Source organism: Coturnix japonica, chromosome 5, assembly GCF_054131305.1.
Source record: "Coturnix japonica strain WE chromosome 5, WE-NBRP24, whole genome shotgun sequence".
Taxonomy (NCBI): Eukaryota; Metazoa; Chordata; class Aves; order Galliformes; family Phasianidae; genus Coturnix; species Coturnix japonica.
In genome coordinates, this window is record NC_140667.1 from 47,329,901 (window position 1) to 47,347,778 (window position 17,878).

Genomic DNA, 17,878 nt, shown 5'->3' on the forward strand with positions numbered 1-17,878 from the left:
GGCATGGGAAGACTCAGTTGGACTTTCATTCTTTGTAATTGCTTTTGTTGTCCTTGACTTCTTCTGAGACTACTTTACTTGCTACAGGGAACAGATTACAGCAGCAAGGATGTAGTGTACAAACTGGGTCAAAACAATTGCTGTTGGGTAACTTCAGGACAAAATTCTAAATCATAGTGCTGCTGTCCAAAGTCACGTTACTGTTTTAAACTAATCTTCCAGCAGTAACAGACCAGGTTGCGCAGGCTCATGTAGTTGCCCCTGAGTCTGAGTCAGATGAGACCTCCTGAATTCTCTTGCAGCCCCAAATTATTCCATGATCCTGTGAGCAGAGTTAAGCAGTTTGTGATGAAGTGGTTATAAAAATGTGTTAAATAATGTTGTGTCACTCCTAAGCTATAATTTCTGATACAGTGTCTTAAACTAATCAGAACATATCAGCTGCCAGTCACCAAAACTGTTAGAACCATTCTTATAAATTGTGAAAGCCAGACCACTGAATGCCTGTGGGCTGACCTTCAGTGAGCTCATGCTGTCTCTAATAACTTTCCACTTGCAGCGATGCCATCCGGGAGAAGATGAAGAAGAACTACCTGTCAAATCCAAGTTACAACTACGAAATTGTGAACAGAGCATCACTGGCCTGTGGGCCAATGGTGAAATGGGCAATTGCACAGGTAAAGTTGGTACTGCGAGAAAGCAAATACAGGGTGAAATGTGTGCATGAAGGTGTATGGCAGGGTCTGAAGGCTCTGAATTTGCATCTGTGAACAGTAGGCGATACTTTCCCTGTTGTTTTACTGTACAGGATAATTTTTTGAGCTTTCAGTAAGACGGATGTGGAAGATTCATTGCAATCCTCTTACTGAAATTTCTGCTGTTTCCACCTTGTTTCACAGTGGAGCACATTCACAGGCACATCTGCTGAAGTCTTTTAGACAAGCTTCTAAATACTAGAATGCTAAATAACTGGGCTTCTGGGAAAAGGCATTCGTACTGAGAGACTTAAGGTGGTTCTACTTACCTGCTGACTTGATAGAATAGAGCTTGCTTCAAATGGTAGTGATGGGTAGAGATTCAGTTTAGCTTCGGTCTGTCCCATAGGTCCTCTGCTGTTTTGTGGCTTGGCTGTACTGGATTGTTTACTAGGAAAGACAGATGAGCTCAGTACAGGCATGAAGGAGTCAAATATTTCTACAAAACATTGTTGCATACTAACCAATGTGGTCTCAGCCTTTTTAGACAACTTCTTGTGAGTCTACAGAGCAGTGTACTGCAAAAAGCAACTGGTTTTTTGTGCTGAGATTTGGATTAAACTGAAGTCTTAAGTGTTTTTAGGCAGTCTTAAGTTTCTGTTAAGTAGCCATTAGTCCTTCTATGGACTGCAAGTTCTTCAGCTCGAACAGATGAAATTGATGGTGTGTACCTGAATACTGGGGTTCTTGGTGACACATTTAAAAACACAGAAAGTTCAGAAGGCCTGTTTATTGTCAACAGCTTAATTATGCTGATATGTTGAAAAGAGTGGAACCTCTACGCAATGAACTGCAGAAGCTGGAGGATGATGCCAAAGATAACCAGCAGAAAGCAAATGAAGTGGAGCAGATGATTCGTGATCTTGAGGCCAGCATTGCTCGGTACAAGGAAGAGTATGCTGTACTGATTTCAGAGGCTCAAGCTATTAAGGCAGACTTGGCTGCTGTGGAAGCAAAAGTAAGACTATATATTTTAGTTTTCCATTCTTTCACCTTTGATATTCAGAAATTGAACCATTCTTCAGAATTATGTTAGTAAGCTGAGCTACTTCCTCTTCACCGTGTATCTGAGCTTTATGCTTGATCACTGAGTCTCATGAAGCTTCTTAAGCTACTGAAACATGGTTAAGTGTTAGAAAGATCCAGCTCCCGTTGCCAGTTACATAACAGGATGGTTTACATCAGGCTTAAAATAAGCTGAAACCTTTGTAAAACAGCCATGGATGTAACATAATATTGTAACAGAACTTCACATTTTTGCAAGAGTTCCTTATTCTCTTTGATCTAATCACTAGCACATCTCTACTCTGCTAGTACTTAACCTTTCCAACTTCGAGATAAGAGTTGGATACCAACATAATGAATTAACACTGGAGTGCACACACAAATTTATTTCATTGTGAGTTTCTGCATTTAAAATGGACCTTGAATCAGTTTAAGTAATGTTCCTTGAAATGTTTAATACTGTAGTTATACAGCATTTAATGAGACTACTTTGCTTACTCCAAGGTGAACCGTAGTACAGCTCTTCTGAAGAGTCTTTCTGCTGAACGTGAAAGGTGGGAGAAGACAAGTGAAACCTTCAAGAACCAGATGTCCACTATTGCTGGAGACTGCTTGCTTTCGGGAGCTTTTATTGCTTATGCTGGTTACTTTGATCAGCAGATGCGTCAGAACTTGTTCACTACATGGTCTCACCATTTGCAGCAGGCAAATATCCAGGTAAAGGCAACGTCATGACAGCTTAATCATAAGTCAGTTTCTTGTAACAGTTCAAGAAGGTTTTAAGATTTCTAAGTAAGGAATGGGTCTGCTGGAGAAGTGTAACTTGCAGAGCTGTGTTCAATCAAAATGTCTTTGCAGTACTAACAGTCTGTGCTTCTTGCAGTTCCGTACAGACATTGCAAGGACAGAGTACCTTTCCAATGCAGATGAGCGGCTTCGCTGGCAAGCAAGTTCTCTACCCGCAGATGACCTGTGCACTGAGAATGCCATCATGCTCAAGCGGTTTAATAGGTATTTCACTCTAAGATACTCTTAAGAATTCTCACAGAAGGCAGGCTTTTGTACCCATCAGAGAATTACAGTAACTCTTTCAAAGCATCTGAATTCATAAAGCTGCTGAGAGGCTGTCTGCAGTCAGAACTCAAATAATGAAGGTGGTTTTTTATTAACTTAGGTATCCACTGATCATCGATCCCTCTGGGCAAGCTACAGAGTTTATCATGAATGAGTACAAAGACCGTAAGATAACTCGTACAAGTTTCTTGGATGATGCTTTCAGGAAGAACTTGGAAAGTGCCTTGAGATTTGGTAACCCGCTCCTGGTTCAGGTTAGTTTGGAGATCATGTAGAAACTGCTTACAGTTCTTGAATTCTTTCCTGTTTACTAGCAGAGTTTGCAGTCTTTCTGTTAGTCAGATGCAAGTAATCTAATTTTTGAGGTATTATTTAATCAATACAGAGTAGCATGTGAAGTATTATTCCTGAGAAAAATCCTGAGGAACAATGAGATAAGCAGTCACAAGAAGCCATTTCCTTTCTCTACCTTCTTAAGGTCAGATGCTTTTATTTTCAGATTATCTTTTTGTACTGCAGACTTGCAGCCTGTCTATTTCCTTCATCCTGTATGTTGTCTCTAGTCATAGTTATTAATGGCTAATATGCCTGGCTATCCAGAATTAATCTGTTCTGAGTGACAGGAAGAAATGTCAGTAGTGATTGGCTTTCACTTCTGAGATTTGTTTCATAGCACAGAACTGGGAAAACATGTTAGCTCATAGATGAGATCAACAGCTATTACTTGTGCTGCTTAGAATAGGAGCTATTATGCATTTAAACTGACGTATCTAGGCCATTAACAATACTTCTCTACTGAGGCCTTGTATAGTAATAGCATAAATCCTGAGCTTGTGTAGTTCAGTGGAAGTACAAGTGGAAACCTGAATGTGATCTGTATTCCAAGCTATCTGTAAATTGATTGCTACCAGAGCATTAGCCTTAGTTGGATCAGCAGTTTTGCTAGAGATATGCGTAAGTAGCAGTTTGTGTAATGCATCTTTTACTTTTAGGATGTGGAGAGCTATGATCCAGTTCTGAATCCTGTTCTCAATCGTGAAGTCCGAAGAACTGGGGGCAGAGTTCTGATTACTCTGGGAGACCAAGATATTGATTTGTCACCATCCTTTGTTATCTTCCTCTCCACCAGAGATCCAACAGTAAGCAAAGCTCAGAGATCTCCTGTTGGTACAGATGGTGTGACAGTGAGCTGAGAAAGTTTTTCATGTGTTCTGTGATAGGTTGAATTCCCACCAGACCTCTGCTCTCGTGTTACGTTTGTGAACTTCACAGTAACTCGCAGCAGCTTACAGAGCCAGTGCTTGAATGAAGTCCTGAAAGCTGAAAGACCAGACGTTGATGAAAAACGCTCAGATCTCCTCAAGCTTCAGGGTATGGTTACCAAAATTAGAGTAACTTCCTCTTTTCTGAAAGAATACAGTGGCTTAACGTTAGTTGTAGACATACACAGTGAAATACTTTTATAGGTGATGCCCTTGCTTTATTTGTATGGCCATGGTATGAAAACTACCACACCTATACTATATGTAACCTCATTTTTCTTCTAATTAAGGTGAATTTCAGCTGCGCTTGCGTCAGTTAGAAAAATCCCTACTACAAGCGCTTAATGAAGTGAAGGGACGTATCCTGGATGATGACACCATCATTACTACTCTTGAGAACTTGAAGAAGGAAGCAGCAGAGGTTACTAGAAAAGTAGAGGAGACTGATATTGTCATGCAGGAAGTGGAGACTGTTTCGCAGCAGTACTTACCCCTTTCTACAGCATGCAGCAGCATCTACTTTACTATGGAGTCACTGAAACAGGTAGGATGAGCTCTTCCTACCAGAAACCTCATGCAGTTACTATTCAAAGCTAATTTGGTATTGCCTGATTCCAGTCCCAGCTGCAGTGTTACAGTTTTGTAGGCATAAGCCATTGACTGACAAAACCAGCAGGATTCTAGAGAGGAAACCAAACTCTTTTGTGTTTCAGATACACTTCCTGTACCAATACTCTCTCCAGTTCTTCTTGGACATCTATCACAACGTCTTGTATGAGAACCCAAATCTGAAGGGAATCACAGACCACACTCACCGTCTCTCAGTTATCACAAAGGATCTCTTCCAGGTTCAGTAATTTACCAAGTAGATACACTAATAATTTTTGAAAGGTTCAAGGCTCCTGATGCCACTAACTCCACTCTTTCCATAATAGGTGGCTTTCAATAGAGTAGCACGTGGCATGCTGCATCAGGATCATATAACATTTGCCATGTTGTTGGCTCGCATTAAACTGAAAGGCACTATTGGGTAAGTGTTTTCTTAGCTCACTTCAATTGAAAAAGGGAGGGATGTTTTGAAAACAGCATTGAGCTGAAGTTTTCTGTTCCCTTAACATTAGGGAGCCTACATATGATGCAGAATTCCAGCATTTCTTGAGAGGAAAGGAGATTGTATTAAATGCTGCATCTCTCCCCAAAATCAACGGTTTGACTGTAGAGCAGACAGAAGCAATGATGAGGCTGAGCTGCCTTCCTGCCTTCAAGGACCTTGTTTCCAAAGTTCAAGCTGATGAGGTAAGTGTTGGCTGCATTGTTTTCCTGCGCTCAGCTACTTGGCTAAGCTTTTTAGCTTTCTGATTTATAAGAGCTTCGGGCTACAGATAAGTTTTCCTAGTGTACTGTGGTCTTTGTGAAAATTAATGGATTTACTTATTTGTATTTAAGCTGTGTGACATTTGATTTGTAAATACCAGCATTGTTCATCACTGAGATTTAGAAGCAGCTTATTCATCTTCTTGTTGGTCAGACTTTGCAGACAGAAACTGTGATACTATGCATCTCTTTTACTGTATCACTATTATGTGATTGTTATGAATTAGTGGGGAATATACCTAACCATCCTTACATCATTATGGTGAGCTCTTGTATTGTAATACTTGAAAAGATTTAGATGGTACTCAGCTGCTGAGCAGTGTGCTCCTTTGATCAGAGATAAGACCTTGGAGTTCTAAGAGTACATCACTGTCCCAGCTGTGAGACTGAATGTTCCAAAATGTCTGTATCTTCAGTAGCTCAGTTGCCTTGCCTGCTATTATTATATTCAGAGCTGGCCTCTCATTGTTACCTCTAGCAAGTATTCTTCAGCCCAGGGTAAAACAGTGCACACTTTGGGCCGGGGTTTGGTACAGAGCTGCAGAATCAAGGTATGCAGAAGGCAATCAGATATTAAGGGATATCAGTGAAATAACTGAACACATCAAAAGACAATATAACTAATAAAGCATAATTTGAGTTTGAGATGTGGATTTTTTGTTTTAGTACTTGAAGTTTTTATTCTAAAGGTGGGTGATAGGACAGGAGCATTAAACAGGAGAAATCTTCAAGTTGTACACTGTGTTAATGTGCTATGAAACTCCATTTCCTTACCATTTCTGTAAATACTTTGCCTTTTCTTTCAATACAGCAATTCTGTATCTGGCTGGATAGCAGTTCTCCAGAGCAGACTGTACCGTACCTTTGGACTGAGGAAAAACCTGCAAGTAAGTTGCACTATTGATCACAGCAGTCCTACTGTACTGACTTCAGTCCAAGTAGTAATGATGAGATTTTACAGTAATCCTGACATACAGCTTGGAGCTGTGGAAAGAACTTGGTCTGTTCTTAATAAAGAAAAAAACAACCACTTTTGCAGGCAGCATTTGTAGGTGGTCATTAACGTACTGTGTTCCTGTTCTGTAATCTACACTTCCACTTCTAGTAAGCACAGTAGTATAAAAAGCTCCAAGTCTGATATATTTTCTGAGGATGCATCTGCTATACCGTAATGTTTTCTCCTGTAGCTGCAGCTAAGCATGAAGTCTGAATTCTTGCTGTTTCCCCTCTCCAGCTCCTATTGGACAGGCCATTCATCGCTTGCTTCTGATCCAGGCCTTCCGTCCAGATCGTTTATTGGCAATGGCGCATACATTTGTTTCAACGAATCTTGGAGAGTCTTTCATGTCCATTATGGAGCAGCCTTTAGATCTGACACACATTGTAGATACAGAGGTGAGTTTCCTGTTTGTGAAAGGATAAAATCCCGAGGTAACGCTCTGTGCTGCTCTATGTGAGTTCCTTAGCAAGTAAACTTCTTCACAGAACATTTCTTCCCCTTCCCCTTCTGTCTGTGGTATGAAGAATGGATTGTTTGCCTATTTGTTAAAAGGAAAATGAGGACAACATAACGACTTTAGCTGGTCAGAGGGAGGAAAGACTGAGCTTCATGCATTCCTGTGTTCACACAATGACTGCTTCATCTTATTTCAAATCCTTGTACAACAGGTGAAACCGAATACTCCTGTGCTGATGTGTTCAGTGCCTGGTTATGATGCCAGTGGTCATGTTGAAGACCTTGCAGCTGAGCAGAATACGCAGATTACTTCCATTGCTATTGGTAAGAACTTAACATTTTTCATTATCTAAGCATAAATAAAGTTAGCAGTAAAAGCTTTAGCAACTTTCTGTCTTCCAGGTTCCGCTGAAGGATTTAACCAAGCAGATAAAGCAATAAACACAGCAGTGAAGTCTGGAAGGTACGTTCTGTCTTTTTCAGCTGGAACACCACCTGACAGGGAGGTTGGAGTAGGGGAGTAATAATCTATTGCCTGAATAGATAAAACTGTGAAGAAAAGATGAGCTGAAATTTGTAATAATTTATGCACAGCTGTTCAACCTAGCTACTTTCAGGAGGAGAGGTTGGTTGTAGCTGCAGAACTGAGTAGGTAGCCCATTTACAGTAGTAACTGATTCTATATAGTAGAAGAGCTTAAAAAATAGATGGAGGAAAACCTGTAGCATTAATATCAGACTCTATTGCTCTTGTGATAGCAACCAGGATGCTTGAGCTGTACACTAAAAAACACCCCTTCTGTTTCAAAACTTGATAGGTGGGTAATGCTGAAGAACGTTCACCTGGCTCCTGGCTGGCTCATGCAGCTGGAAAAGAAGTTGCACTCCCTGCAACCTCATGCTTGCTTCAGACTCTTCCTTACCATGGAGATCAATCCAAAGGTAACACTGATCTGAAATTAGATGCTTTGGTAACTGTCTTGTAGAACCAAGAATGCTATCCAGGGATGGATTTCTCATGACTGCCTCTCCCGTATCAAAAGGAGAATACGTGCTGGCAGGATTTGGTTTTAGTAATTTAATTGTACCTGAAAACTTCCTATAATTCCTTCCAACGATGACCCCACCTTCCCAAAGAAAGGCAGGACTTGTGTGTGCTCAGAATGAGTTTTGAATCTAACGCTAATGCTATTAGAGGAATGTAATGTATTGAAGGCTGAAGGAGTTGGATTTGAGCTTGTTGATCTTTTCTAGGTGCCAGTGAATTTGTTACGTGCTGGCCGAATCTTTGTGTTTGAACCTCCTCCTGGCGTAAAGGCAAACATGCTGAGGACTTTCAGTAGCATTCCAGTATCTAGAATGTGCAAGGTAAGGCTGTGCCTTCTGTGGGTGAAAAGGAAATGTCAGAATGCATTTGCTAGTCTTGTACTTCAGAAAGCTGGCAAAACCTCAGCTTCAAAGGTGTACATAGAATGTTTTTGGTAGCAATCTAGTACTAACTGTGCTTTTTTCTAGCCTTTTAGCAGGCTTTTTCTTTATCAGTTCACTTGGGTAATAAAGCTTTTTTTCCCTCCCCTCTCCTTTACTTCCTAGTCTCCAAATGAACGTGCTCGTTTATATTTCCTGCTTGCCTGGTTCCATGCCATTATCCAAGAACGTTTGCGCTATGCTCCATTGGGTTGGTCCAAGAAGTACGAGTTTGGAGAATCTGATCTGCGATCTGCCTGTGACACAGTAGATACGTGGCTGGATGACACAGCAAAGGCAAGTAGTCTTGTACCTTAGGCATAGGTATTATTTAGGTTACTTAACTTCAATCATGTAGTCTCCTCTGGAAACCTTCAGCTACTTAGATGAGCAGGCTTAAATAATCTGCTGGCATTGTAACTTAGTTGCTCAGTATGATTCCTCTATCAGGAGAGCCGAGAAGGATGCTAATTGCAGTGCATTTTTCTTACAGGGCCGCCAGAACATTTCACCTGATAAAATCCCCTGGTCTGCATTAAAGACATTGATGGCACAGTCTATCTATGGAGGCCGCATCGATAACGAATTTGATCAGCGTTTGTTAAACACTTTCTTGGAACGTCTGTTTACTACTCTGAGTTTTGACAGCGAATTCAAACTGGCTTGCAAAGTTGATGGACACAAAGATATTCAGATGCCAGATGGGATCAGGTATCATTTTCCCTATCCAGATTTCTGTGTGCATTTCTTAAATATATCTTAACCCTGATCTGTATCTCTGTGCTGCTGTTCAGCTGTGCAAACATTTGTCTTGGGCATTCTAATAAGGGAAGGTCTTGTAACCAATATTCTTACTTGCAGACGTGAAGAATTTGTCCAGTGGGTTGAGATGCTGCCTGATACTCAGACGCCATCGTGGCTGGGCCTGCCAAATAATGCAGAAAAAGTTCTTCTCACCACACAAGGTAAAAACAGAACTTTAGCAATGACTTACGTAGATCAGAAGGCCAACAGTTAAACTGAAAAGCAGATGAGAAACCTAAGTCCTGATGAAAAGCAAAACATTAGCTTCCCCCCCTTCTCTCAACACAGTTGGTTTAACTTCTGCATGGTAAGTGCTTTAGCCTTCCAGATGTCAAATTCCCATGGTTCTAGAAAGTGTTATTGTCAGCCCCAGAAACCCACACAGCTACACAGTTCTGTAACTTAGGTCTAAAGCTGGGTGAGAGATGAGTCCCAGTTCTTGCATGTAGTCGGATGTTTTCATCTCAGTGCCAGTTCTTTTCAGACTAACAGTGTACCTTTGCTGTGTTTTAGGCATAGATATGATCAGTAAAATGCTGAAAATGCAGATGCTGGAGGATGAAGATGATCTTGCTTATGCCGAAACTGAGAAGAAGACAAGAACTGATTCTACATCAGATGGACGCCCAGCCTGGATGAGAACACTGCACACCACAGCTTCCAACTGGCTTCACCTTATCCCACAAACACTAAATCATCTGAAGCGAACTGTGGAAAACATTAAGGTAAGAATTAAGTTTTATGTAATGCGAATGTAGGAACTGCACAAGTTCTGATGTATTGGAGAAAGTGCATTGTGACTTCAAGCACCACCAATTAAGCTGTTCTTTGGGACAGTGGAACTTGTAATGGTGCTGATTCTAACTGCCTCATCTGCATCATGCCCCTCTGAGTTTCTTGAAATGCTCTTAGAAGTTGGCTCCATGTTTTTAGGGAATTATTTAAATCACTGGAGCTGCTTCTGCAGCTTCTTTGTGATAAAGTAGCACACTGGCTGCTACTTGCAATACTGCCTTTACAGCTGGTGCATGCCAGTTAATGTTAAAGTGCAGTGGTGGTAAGGGTATATAAGTCAGCAGCTTCTGCTGAGTGATAGCACACATTTCAGAGGGAAACTCTTGGGGTCTGGACAGTAGTTAACCAAAGCTTTAATTCTGGAGTAAGCTCCTTGATTTAAGATGTCCTTGACTGCCTAATTGCTTCTGAAGGCTTAACTGTGGGACAGCAGGTTAGAACCATTTGTTGCTGATCAGAAGCAATCCAGAATTGATTTGAAGGAGCTGCAGCACACAGTCTGCAATCATTGCTCAACAAGAAGTCTTCTATTAGCAGCAAGGAGGTTAAATGTTGATCTGCAACTTATTTTAAATGTTCTGATGACCAGGATCCTTTGTTCCGGTTCTTTGAGAGAGAGGTGAAAATGGGAGCTAAGCTGCTTCAGGATGTGCGTCAGGACCTTGCGGATGTTGTTCAAGTGTGTGAAGGGAAAAAGAAACAAACCAACTATCTACGTACACTCATAAATGAACTGGTGAAAGGTACAGTAATTAAAACTGCTATCTCCTTGTGCTCTGTTTGCCTCTTGCACTCTAAGTTAGAGGCTGTGGTTATTGGAAACTGAAGAAAAATGAATAGTGTGAAAATAGTGCACAAATCTTAAGTTTAATCACATTTTCCACAGGTATTTTGCCTCGCAGCTGGTCTCATTACACAGTCCCAGCTGGAATGACCGTGATCCAGTGGGTGTCTGACTTCAGTGAACGCATCAAACAGCTGCAGAACATTTCCCAGGCAGCTGCCTCTGGAGGAGCAAAAGAACTAAAGGTACTTTGTGCTTGTATCATCTAGAGGTTGTACATGGATTTAGGTGCATGACTTCTTTATGGAGTCTTCATATCAAGAAAACACAGCAAAATAGCTTCAGTCAGTTTTTGTAGTTGTGCTACAATACCAAAATAATGAGGGCAGCAGGGCAATACGTAGATCAGAGGGAAAAACAGGATTTTTACAGTGACAGATAACATAAGACTCAGAGGAAGAAAACAGTTCAGCAATTACACAGTGTTCCAGCAGCAGGAAAATCTTAACACAGATTGATGAAATAATACCTGTAATAATTGCTATTCTTTTTCCCCTTCTCTCCTCCATTAGAACATCCATGTGTGCCTCGGTGGCCTGTTTGTACCAGAGGCGTACATTACTGCTACACGGCAGTATGTTGCACAGGCAAATAGCTGGTCCCTTGAGGAGCTCTGCCTTGAGGTCAATGTTACAACCACACAGAACGCTGTGCTGGATGCGTGCAGTTTCGGAGTCACAGGTAAAACTCACTCTGGAAAGAGGGGTCTGTGTTCTACAATACTTCCATAAAGTGCTGGTTTTAAATGAGCTGCATCATGTGAGAAAGTCATATTGCTGCAAGCATTACTGGATGCTTTCTTAAGTTGTTAAATACTTTCCTATTAATATATTTTGTCATGATAATAAACATCAAGACTCAGGTCTGTATGTTCAAGCAATATTCCATAGAGTATCTGTTATGACTTCTCTATTTGGGGGCATACCTACAAATATTTCTATAACTGTATGATTACTCCTAAGAAGATCATACCATTAAAGTCTGAGAATAGAGTCTCAGTTTCCACTGGACAGTGTGGAAAACCAGCATGGCCATAGTTTAAAACAGATTCTTGCAGACCTTGATGGATTAATATCACAGCCCTTAAACACTACAGAGGGAGACTTGCTTTCCTTAGATGTAAGAAAGCTCTCAGAACTCTAAAGCATGTGTCATTTTACAGGCCTGAAGCTTCAAGGAGCTACATGCAGCAACAACAAGCTGTCACTTTCAAATGCTATTTCAACTGTCTTACCCATTACACAGCTTCGTTGGATCAAGCAGACAAACGCTGATAAAAAAGCAAATGTTGTAAGTATTGATGAAAATAATTCTCAAAAGACACCTCTCAATTACATCCTCTTGTAGAGTTATTTCTTACTAATATCCTCAGTATCAGGGGTAGCAAAGTTCCAGACTAACCCCAGATGGACCCAGCATTGGGCCAGGTCTTTCATGTGTTGGTAGAGAAGAGGGGGGAAGCGTCCAGAAAGTACTAAATGTGTAGTCAAGCCAAAACTGAAATTCATTTCTATAAAGGAAGCTATCCTTTCAAGGTAATCTGTTATACCTGTGTACTGGTTTCTTACGCTGAATATTGACTGAATTCCCATTGTATAAACACCATTGAGCAGTACAGGAACATACTCCTGTCTCCAGACCTTGCATAACTCTCCTGTGTTCACGTTTCTTCCCAGGTGACATTACCCGTTTACCTGAACTTCACTCGTGCTGATCTGATTTTCACGGTTGATTTTGAAATAGCCACCAAGGAAGATCCACGTAGTTTCTATGAGCGCGGCGTCGCAGTTCTGTGCACTGAGTGAAAAGCTTTTAAACTGCAATACTGTAACAAATGTCATGCTTCTGTGTATCCCGCACCTAGATGTTGTAGTTGATGTGGTTAGGCTGTTGGTTGGGATGTCAGGTGGTTTGTGTGAGGTTGACTTGGAAGAAGAGGTGGGTGGTAATTTGAAAGCTACATTTGGTGGGCTAGATTTGTTTGAAGGAACACAGAGTGAGATTTTGAGATGGTTATTAACAGGCATTTATTTGCTGGTAATATTACAGGAAATAAAATCTATAGCAAGATTTCTGACTTCCTGGAATTATTATGGTGACTTTCATCTGGAAAATTCTATCTACAGTCTTTCCAGAGAATAACAGTAACTCTGTATTCAGGCACAGCGCTGACCCTCACACAGCTCCCTCAGCTAATCCTGTAACTGAAGCCCCCAGTGCAATAAGACACAAGGCCTGACATCATCTGCTATGAAGTCTGATAGCAAGTTATTCTGTGCCAGTCATGGAGAATGAATGCCCTCACAGCTTTGATACCAACAAATTTCAGACAATTATACTTCTGTGGCTGTAGTCCATTTATATGGGAAGAAAAATACAGGAAGGTCATCATTAAGGAGGGAGATGAGAGAGTTCTTGCTGGCTGACTGAGCATAAATCATGGTTCTTACTAAGGATGATTACTGCCAGTTAACGGCTTCAGCTTCACATTCTAAGTTCTAAACTGGCAGACATACTGAGAATATATACAGGTTATACCTGAAACAGTGTTCAGACAGGGACAAGTATGGTAACAGCACAAGTCAACTTCTCTCTGATTAAAGGGAAAAAAAAAAACTGGTTGCCTTCACGTACAATTCAGTGTTTGTAGCCAAATCTGCTCATTTGCCATACAGCAGATGAGACAAAGAGCAACAGCTATGTAAAATCAAGTGCTGTTCAGTCATTCTTCCTTCCCTCCTCAAATACCCTTGTAATACTTACTTGAAGTTACCCCAAAGCTGAACAGGTGTCTCCAGACACAGCACACAGGAATCTGGTGCCCAGACACTGAAGTATCACACAGGCATCAATTTCAGCTGAGTCTGGACACAGCCTATAGCTAATTCTCATCTAAATTGCCACACAAGCTTGTTTAGTTGGTTCCATCCTTTGAAGATGGATCTCAGTGCCTGCAGCACACAGTTCAGCTGTGTTTGTATCATCATTTGAAGCTGGTTCAGGTGCTGCCTGCAAAAGAAACCTAGCAGGTTTGCTTTTAGAATGAAGCACTTGGTCCAGCTGCTTATTAATACCTTAGCTCAGATGGCACGGATTTTCTTTCTTCGTAGCTTTTCACCAGTGCTCTCTGAAACAGTGATCCCTTGTTTTCTTTTAATAAGTGGTTGCCTCGAAGTGGTACCATCACAGTTATCTGCTACCGTGGGTTGTGGAGAACTGTCACCTGTACTTGCAAGGAGTTGAGCAGGGGCTGAAGGATTAACACCCATCAGTAAGGAAGGGTCGGGCATCAGCCACGTGGAGGGAAATGCTTCCATGTCTCTGGTCAGCTCAGAGCACTGCAGCAGGCTGCTTGGGAGATCCTTCTGCTGGCAAGGCAGTTTGAGGGGTAATCTAGCATCATTTACCCTCTGGCTGTGAACATCACTGATCTTTGTCTCTGAGCAGAGCCAGTCCAGATGCTGAGGGACGGACTCTCCATTCCCCAGAGGATCAGCATCCTCCACAGCCATCGCTTTTGGAGCACTGCTCATCCACGGTGCAACTCCTGTACTATTCAGCGAGCTCAGGCTACAATCAGAGTGATTGGATGTGTCTTCTGAATCACCATCATAAGGATCTAGGAACTAAAAACAAAGATCTCTCTAAACATGGAAGATGCTTATTTGTGTGAAGAAAAATACAGAGGTACACAGCACGCTTAAGAAACACTTGAGCATAGCATGCAAGTTCTGTTGATCCACACATTCCCACTCCATTTTAATTTCACACTGAGAACAAATGTGCTGTGATAACAGCTGAACCTACTTGCAGCCCCTTGGAGTCCCTTGCCTTCCTGAGTCCTTCAGCAAGTGGGTTATGCAAGACCTGCTTAAGGGAAGTTGACATAGGTTTATAAGGCGTCGTCCTATGAGTCACTGATACAAGAGCAGATAAAAGGCTAGAGAAGAGAAAGCCAGATCCTACCATCTTCTCAAAAGGCAATAAAAACGAGATCAGTCAAACTAATGCAGGCCTGGTTTAAAATAATAATAAAAGCCTAAACTAGAGGGTCTGAGGAAAGCCCTGCTGAATATTAGATAGCACTTCAGACTGTGAAGAGAACATGAGTAATTGTATATCCTACCACCAGAAAATCACAGATAAACTAAAGGTAGAAAAGCTGCTCTGACATTAGAGGTTCCACCACTACACAGAAATCCCCAACAGAGCAAGTGTCGGAGTTACACAGCTCAGCACTAGAGCTGCCATTGTGGCCCTGAGGTGTTCATCAGATCTGCAATGCTCACTCTCACCACTGCACCTATAAGAGTTAAATGCAGCATTTCTGTGTGCTCAGTGTAAGTGCTCAGACAGACACCTGCATGAAGTCACCAAGAATGATGAGCTCAGAGCTCAGAACAGCGAGGTTAGTTATACTCTGCTGTGCTTTGTAGCTACAGCAACAGCTCTGCTCTCAACCATCTTATCTGAAATGAACATTCAGCAGAGCTCCTGCAGCAGCCCTGCCCAGCGCCACCACCAGACACAGCCCAGATCTGTAAGCACAGCCCCACAGAGCACTAACGAGGCTGTTTTGGTATAGCCTGAAACTGCTGCTTGTTCCCTCCCTGATCTGTACAGCTGGAACTCCAGCAACCATTCCTTCAGCTCATCAAAAGCAAAAGGATGAGAGGAGCCCATTAGCATGGAAACACCCCAGAATCTGGGCCTCACCTCCACGCTGGATTCAGACTCTGACTCCGTGCTTGACTCCACCACACACTTCTGCTGCAGAGGAAGAAGAGAAAGAAGCACCGCTCGTAGCTGAAGTTCAGGCAGCTTTGGGTTGAGGCTGAAGGCCCCTACCAGCCCAAAGTGCTGTGTTTGGTCAGTTGTCATCACAGGAAGCTGCTCAGCTTCTCAAATATCTCACACTTGTGGTACTGACTGGCTTGTGCAGGGGAAGGCACCAGGGAAAGCAGAAGACTTTCTCTTCCCTCCCCAAAAGTTTCCTCTCCCCCTTTTTTTGCTTCTTCACAGGTGAACTAAATTATTCACCATTTGAATCAGTTTATTCACAGATGTTCCTCATCAGCTGTTCTTCAGCACAGTCTATGTTATAATTTAACAGGGAGATAAGAAACAGCAATTAGAAGAAAGTTACCATGTATTTATGTGCCAGCCTTTCTATGCAGTCCGAGCTTTGAACAGAACCCATCATTTCCAGAGCATCTAACAGAATGGGGAAGAAAAATACATCATAGACTCATTAAGCATGGAAAAGACCACTAAGACAACTTACTCCAACCCCAACCCACCCCACCACAGCCACTGACCATGTCCCTCAATGCTATATGTCCATGGTGCTGAAACAACTCCAGCAATGGTGACTCCCCCACCTCCCTGGGCAGCTTACCCTCCATAAGGGGATTTCAGAGCCATCAAAGAGGTGTTTTTGTTCAAGGCATGATACCAACAAACACAAGGCCACGCTCAGAGCCAGCCCTGCACCCAGCCCTCCCAATGGGATCCCGCTCACCTTCACCCAGGCCCTCTGTGGACCGTCCCACCCGCCGCTGCCTCCTCTGCCGCTGCCTCCTCTCCATCAGGGCCATCCCACCGCAGCTCGATGTGCCCGGACTGCAGGGCCCCTGCTCACACCTGCCTCCCTGCTCAGCTTCATCCATGTGAAAACTGCTTAAAAAGGGATGTAACAAAAAGGAGAGCGAGGCCTACTGCAATAGTGCTGCTCTGTGCCACAGCTGAAGGCTCCAGACCCCTCCTCTAAATAAGCAGACTAGAGCAGACTGTACAGGCCTGCGGCAGAAGCCTACAGAAATTAGCACAGCAGTTTGTATACCCTACTCACAACATTCCTAGTATCTAAAGCACACTCACACACACCTGCAGCTGAGCTGGCAAGGTCCAGCAGCCAGAGGTGCTACACTCCATTCCCCCTCTGTGGCCCCATGTCAGTCACACAGCCATTTATTTTCTGTGGCCCCATGTCAGTCACACAGCCCTCAGGAAGCAGCCCAGAACATGCCAAGGCCTTGATGAAACAAATGCCTGTCAGCTGTCAGTCCAAAAAGGCCCCAAGAGCCCGACCCTGGAGACACAGCAGAGCAGCCCACCCTGCTCCTGCCACCAGCTGAGAACACACCTCTTTTCATCCCCAGCAGCTCCTTATCCAGCTCCTTACCTCATCTGCGCAGGCCGTCCAACAGTTATTTCCTTCTGTCAGGAAAGGGCTTTCACAACAGAGAACAGGAAAGGCTCCTGCAGCCCTCCCACCACTGAAGCAGGCTCTGAGAGACACTCAGTGCTGGTAGCAGCAGCTGACTTCAATGAGTTCAATTAGCCATCACCTTTCATCCACTCACACGGCTCACAGTCCCACACAGGCCTGCCCCAAATCAGCTGCTGATGTTCAATGAACAACAGCTGTTAGCAGTCAGTCCCTACCAGGTAGGACTCAGAATTGCTACAGGTGAAACTGAGACATTAAAATCATGCCTTCCAGGTATAGAACATTTTTAAACCTCACAATATGAGCACATTATTGTGAAAGTGCTTCTATTTCACTTGCAATAGGGAGCAATCTACTAAATAGTCCCTGTGTACCAGGTCCAAAATCCATTTATGTCAGGAGCATCCACAGTCCTTCAACAAATTACTGCACATTGAGCTTAATACATATACTCTGCAGAGACAGAAAAGCTCCAGGTGAAATGTTTGTATTCAGGTTGGAGTCATGGTCAGTGCTGTTACCAACAGCCTAAATATGAAGGGTTTTCATCTTAAAATTACAGCGGTCACCCATGTTGGCAGGGGTTTGTGGGATCCTGAAGGACTTCAAGAGGACATCAGTGTTCGGGCAACAACACAGGACAGATGCACCTTGCTCCTATCTCAACATACTGAAGTTCTGTGGATCCCCAAATCCACCTGTCCTGCAGAGGCAAAAGCAGCATGAGGATATGAAGCAACAGGAGGTCATTGAAAACCAAGCAAGAAAACTCAGTTCTCATGTCACCATTCCATGAATGCTGCACTCTGTA

General features: G+C 42.7%; 2 protein-coding genes and 1 long non-coding RNA gene across 8 annotated transcripts in view; 1 reads left to right on the forward strand and 2 right to left on the reverse strand.

The window, feature by feature from the left end:
- Positions 1-12,905, forward strand: part of DYNC1H1 (dynein cytoplasmic 1 heavy chain 1) — a 38,328-nt gene extending 25,423 nt beyond the window's left edge. Inside the window, exons 53-78 of the mRNA XM_015865420.2 lie at positions 560-677; positions 1,498-1,713; positions 2,265-2,477; positions 2,644-2,771; positions 2,935-3,088; positions 3,827-3,973; positions 4,055-4,205; positions 4,387-4,640; positions 4,810-4,944; positions 5,032-5,126; positions 5,218-5,392; positions 6,282-6,357; positions 6,705-6,865; positions 7,139-7,250; positions 7,329-7,389; positions 7,744-7,867; positions 8,180-8,293; positions 8,519-8,689; positions 8,886-9,103; positions 9,254-9,357; positions 9,710-9,921; positions 10,581-10,734; positions 10,878-11,020; positions 11,348-11,516; positions 11,998-12,125; positions 12,512-12,905. Coding sequence (XP_015720906.2) covers positions 560-677; positions 1,498-1,713; positions 2,265-2,477; positions 2,644-2,771; positions 2,935-3,088; positions 3,827-3,973; positions 4,055-4,205; positions 4,387-4,640; positions 4,810-4,944; positions 5,032-5,126; positions 5,218-5,392; positions 6,282-6,357; positions 6,705-6,865; positions 7,139-7,250; positions 7,329-7,389; positions 7,744-7,867; positions 8,180-8,293; positions 8,519-8,689; positions 8,886-9,103; positions 9,254-9,357; positions 9,710-9,921; positions 10,581-10,734; positions 10,878-11,020; positions 11,348-11,516; positions 11,998-12,125; positions 12,512-12,640 — 3,862 coding nt within the window. The 3' untranslated portion in view covers positions 12,641-12,905. The remainder of the gene's footprint in view (positions 1-559; positions 678-1,497; positions 1,714-2,264; positions 2,478-2,643; positions 2,772-2,934; positions 3,089-3,826; positions 3,974-4,054; positions 4,206-4,386; positions 4,641-4,809; positions 4,945-5,031; positions 5,127-5,217; positions 5,393-6,281; positions 6,358-6,704; positions 6,866-7,138; positions 7,251-7,328; positions 7,390-7,743; positions 7,868-8,179; positions 8,294-8,518; positions 8,690-8,885; positions 9,104-9,253; positions 9,358-9,709; positions 9,922-10,580; positions 10,735-10,877; positions 11,021-11,347; positions 11,517-11,997; positions 12,126-12,511) is intronic.
- LOC146760792 (uncharacterized) lies at positions 185-1,564 on the reverse strand. Its single transcript, XR_014946800.1, has 3 exons — positions 1,427-1,564; positions 1,025-1,145; positions 185-322 (listed from the first exon to the last, which is right to left on the reverse strand). It is a non-coding gene; the product is annotated as an uncharacterized LOC146760792 (long non-coding RNA).
- On the reverse strand, positions 12,846-17,139 carry LOC107315272 (uncharacterized). 6 transcript variants are annotated; one of them, XM_015865425.3, is made up of 6 exons: positions 17,020-17,139; positions 16,357-16,514; positions 15,982-16,049; positions 15,552-15,605; positions 14,643-14,702; positions 13,063-14,461 (listed from the first exon to the last, which is right to left on the reverse strand). In XM_015865425.3, the coding sequence occupies exons 1-6, from the start codon at positions 17,022-17,024 to the stop codon at positions 13,916-13,918; spliced, it is 891 nt and encodes a 296-aa protein (XP_015720911.2). In that variant the 5' UTR covers positions 17,025-17,139; the 3' UTR covers positions 13,063-13,915. The 6 variants fall into 6 exon arrangements, 5 of the variants coding, with proteins under 5 accessions (XP_085405589.1, XP_015720916.2, XP_085405590.1 ...); XM_085549463.1 differs by lacking the exons at positions 16,357-16,514; positions 17,020-17,139 and having other exon boundaries at positions 12,846-14,461; positions 14,643-14,705; positions 15,552-15,602; positions 15,982-16,101; XM_015865430.3 differs by lacking the exons at positions 16,357-16,514; positions 17,020-17,139 and having other exon boundaries at positions 12,846-14,461; positions 14,643-14,705; positions 15,982-16,101.
- Positions 17,140-17,878: the final 739 nt, after the last annotated feature.

Excerpts from the sequence above, each read along its gene's own strand:
- LOC107315272 (XM_015865425.3), bottom strand. Across the intron at positions 16,050-16,356 it reads CACAGAGGGCCTGGGTGAAG|ATGCTCTGGAAATGATGGGT; the intron begins GTGAGCGGGATC and ends CCATTCTGTTAG. Across the intron at positions 15,606-15,981 it reads GGCTGGCACATAAATACATG|CAGAAGTGTGTGGTGGAGTC; the intron begins GTAACTTTCTTC and ends CTTCCTCTGCAG.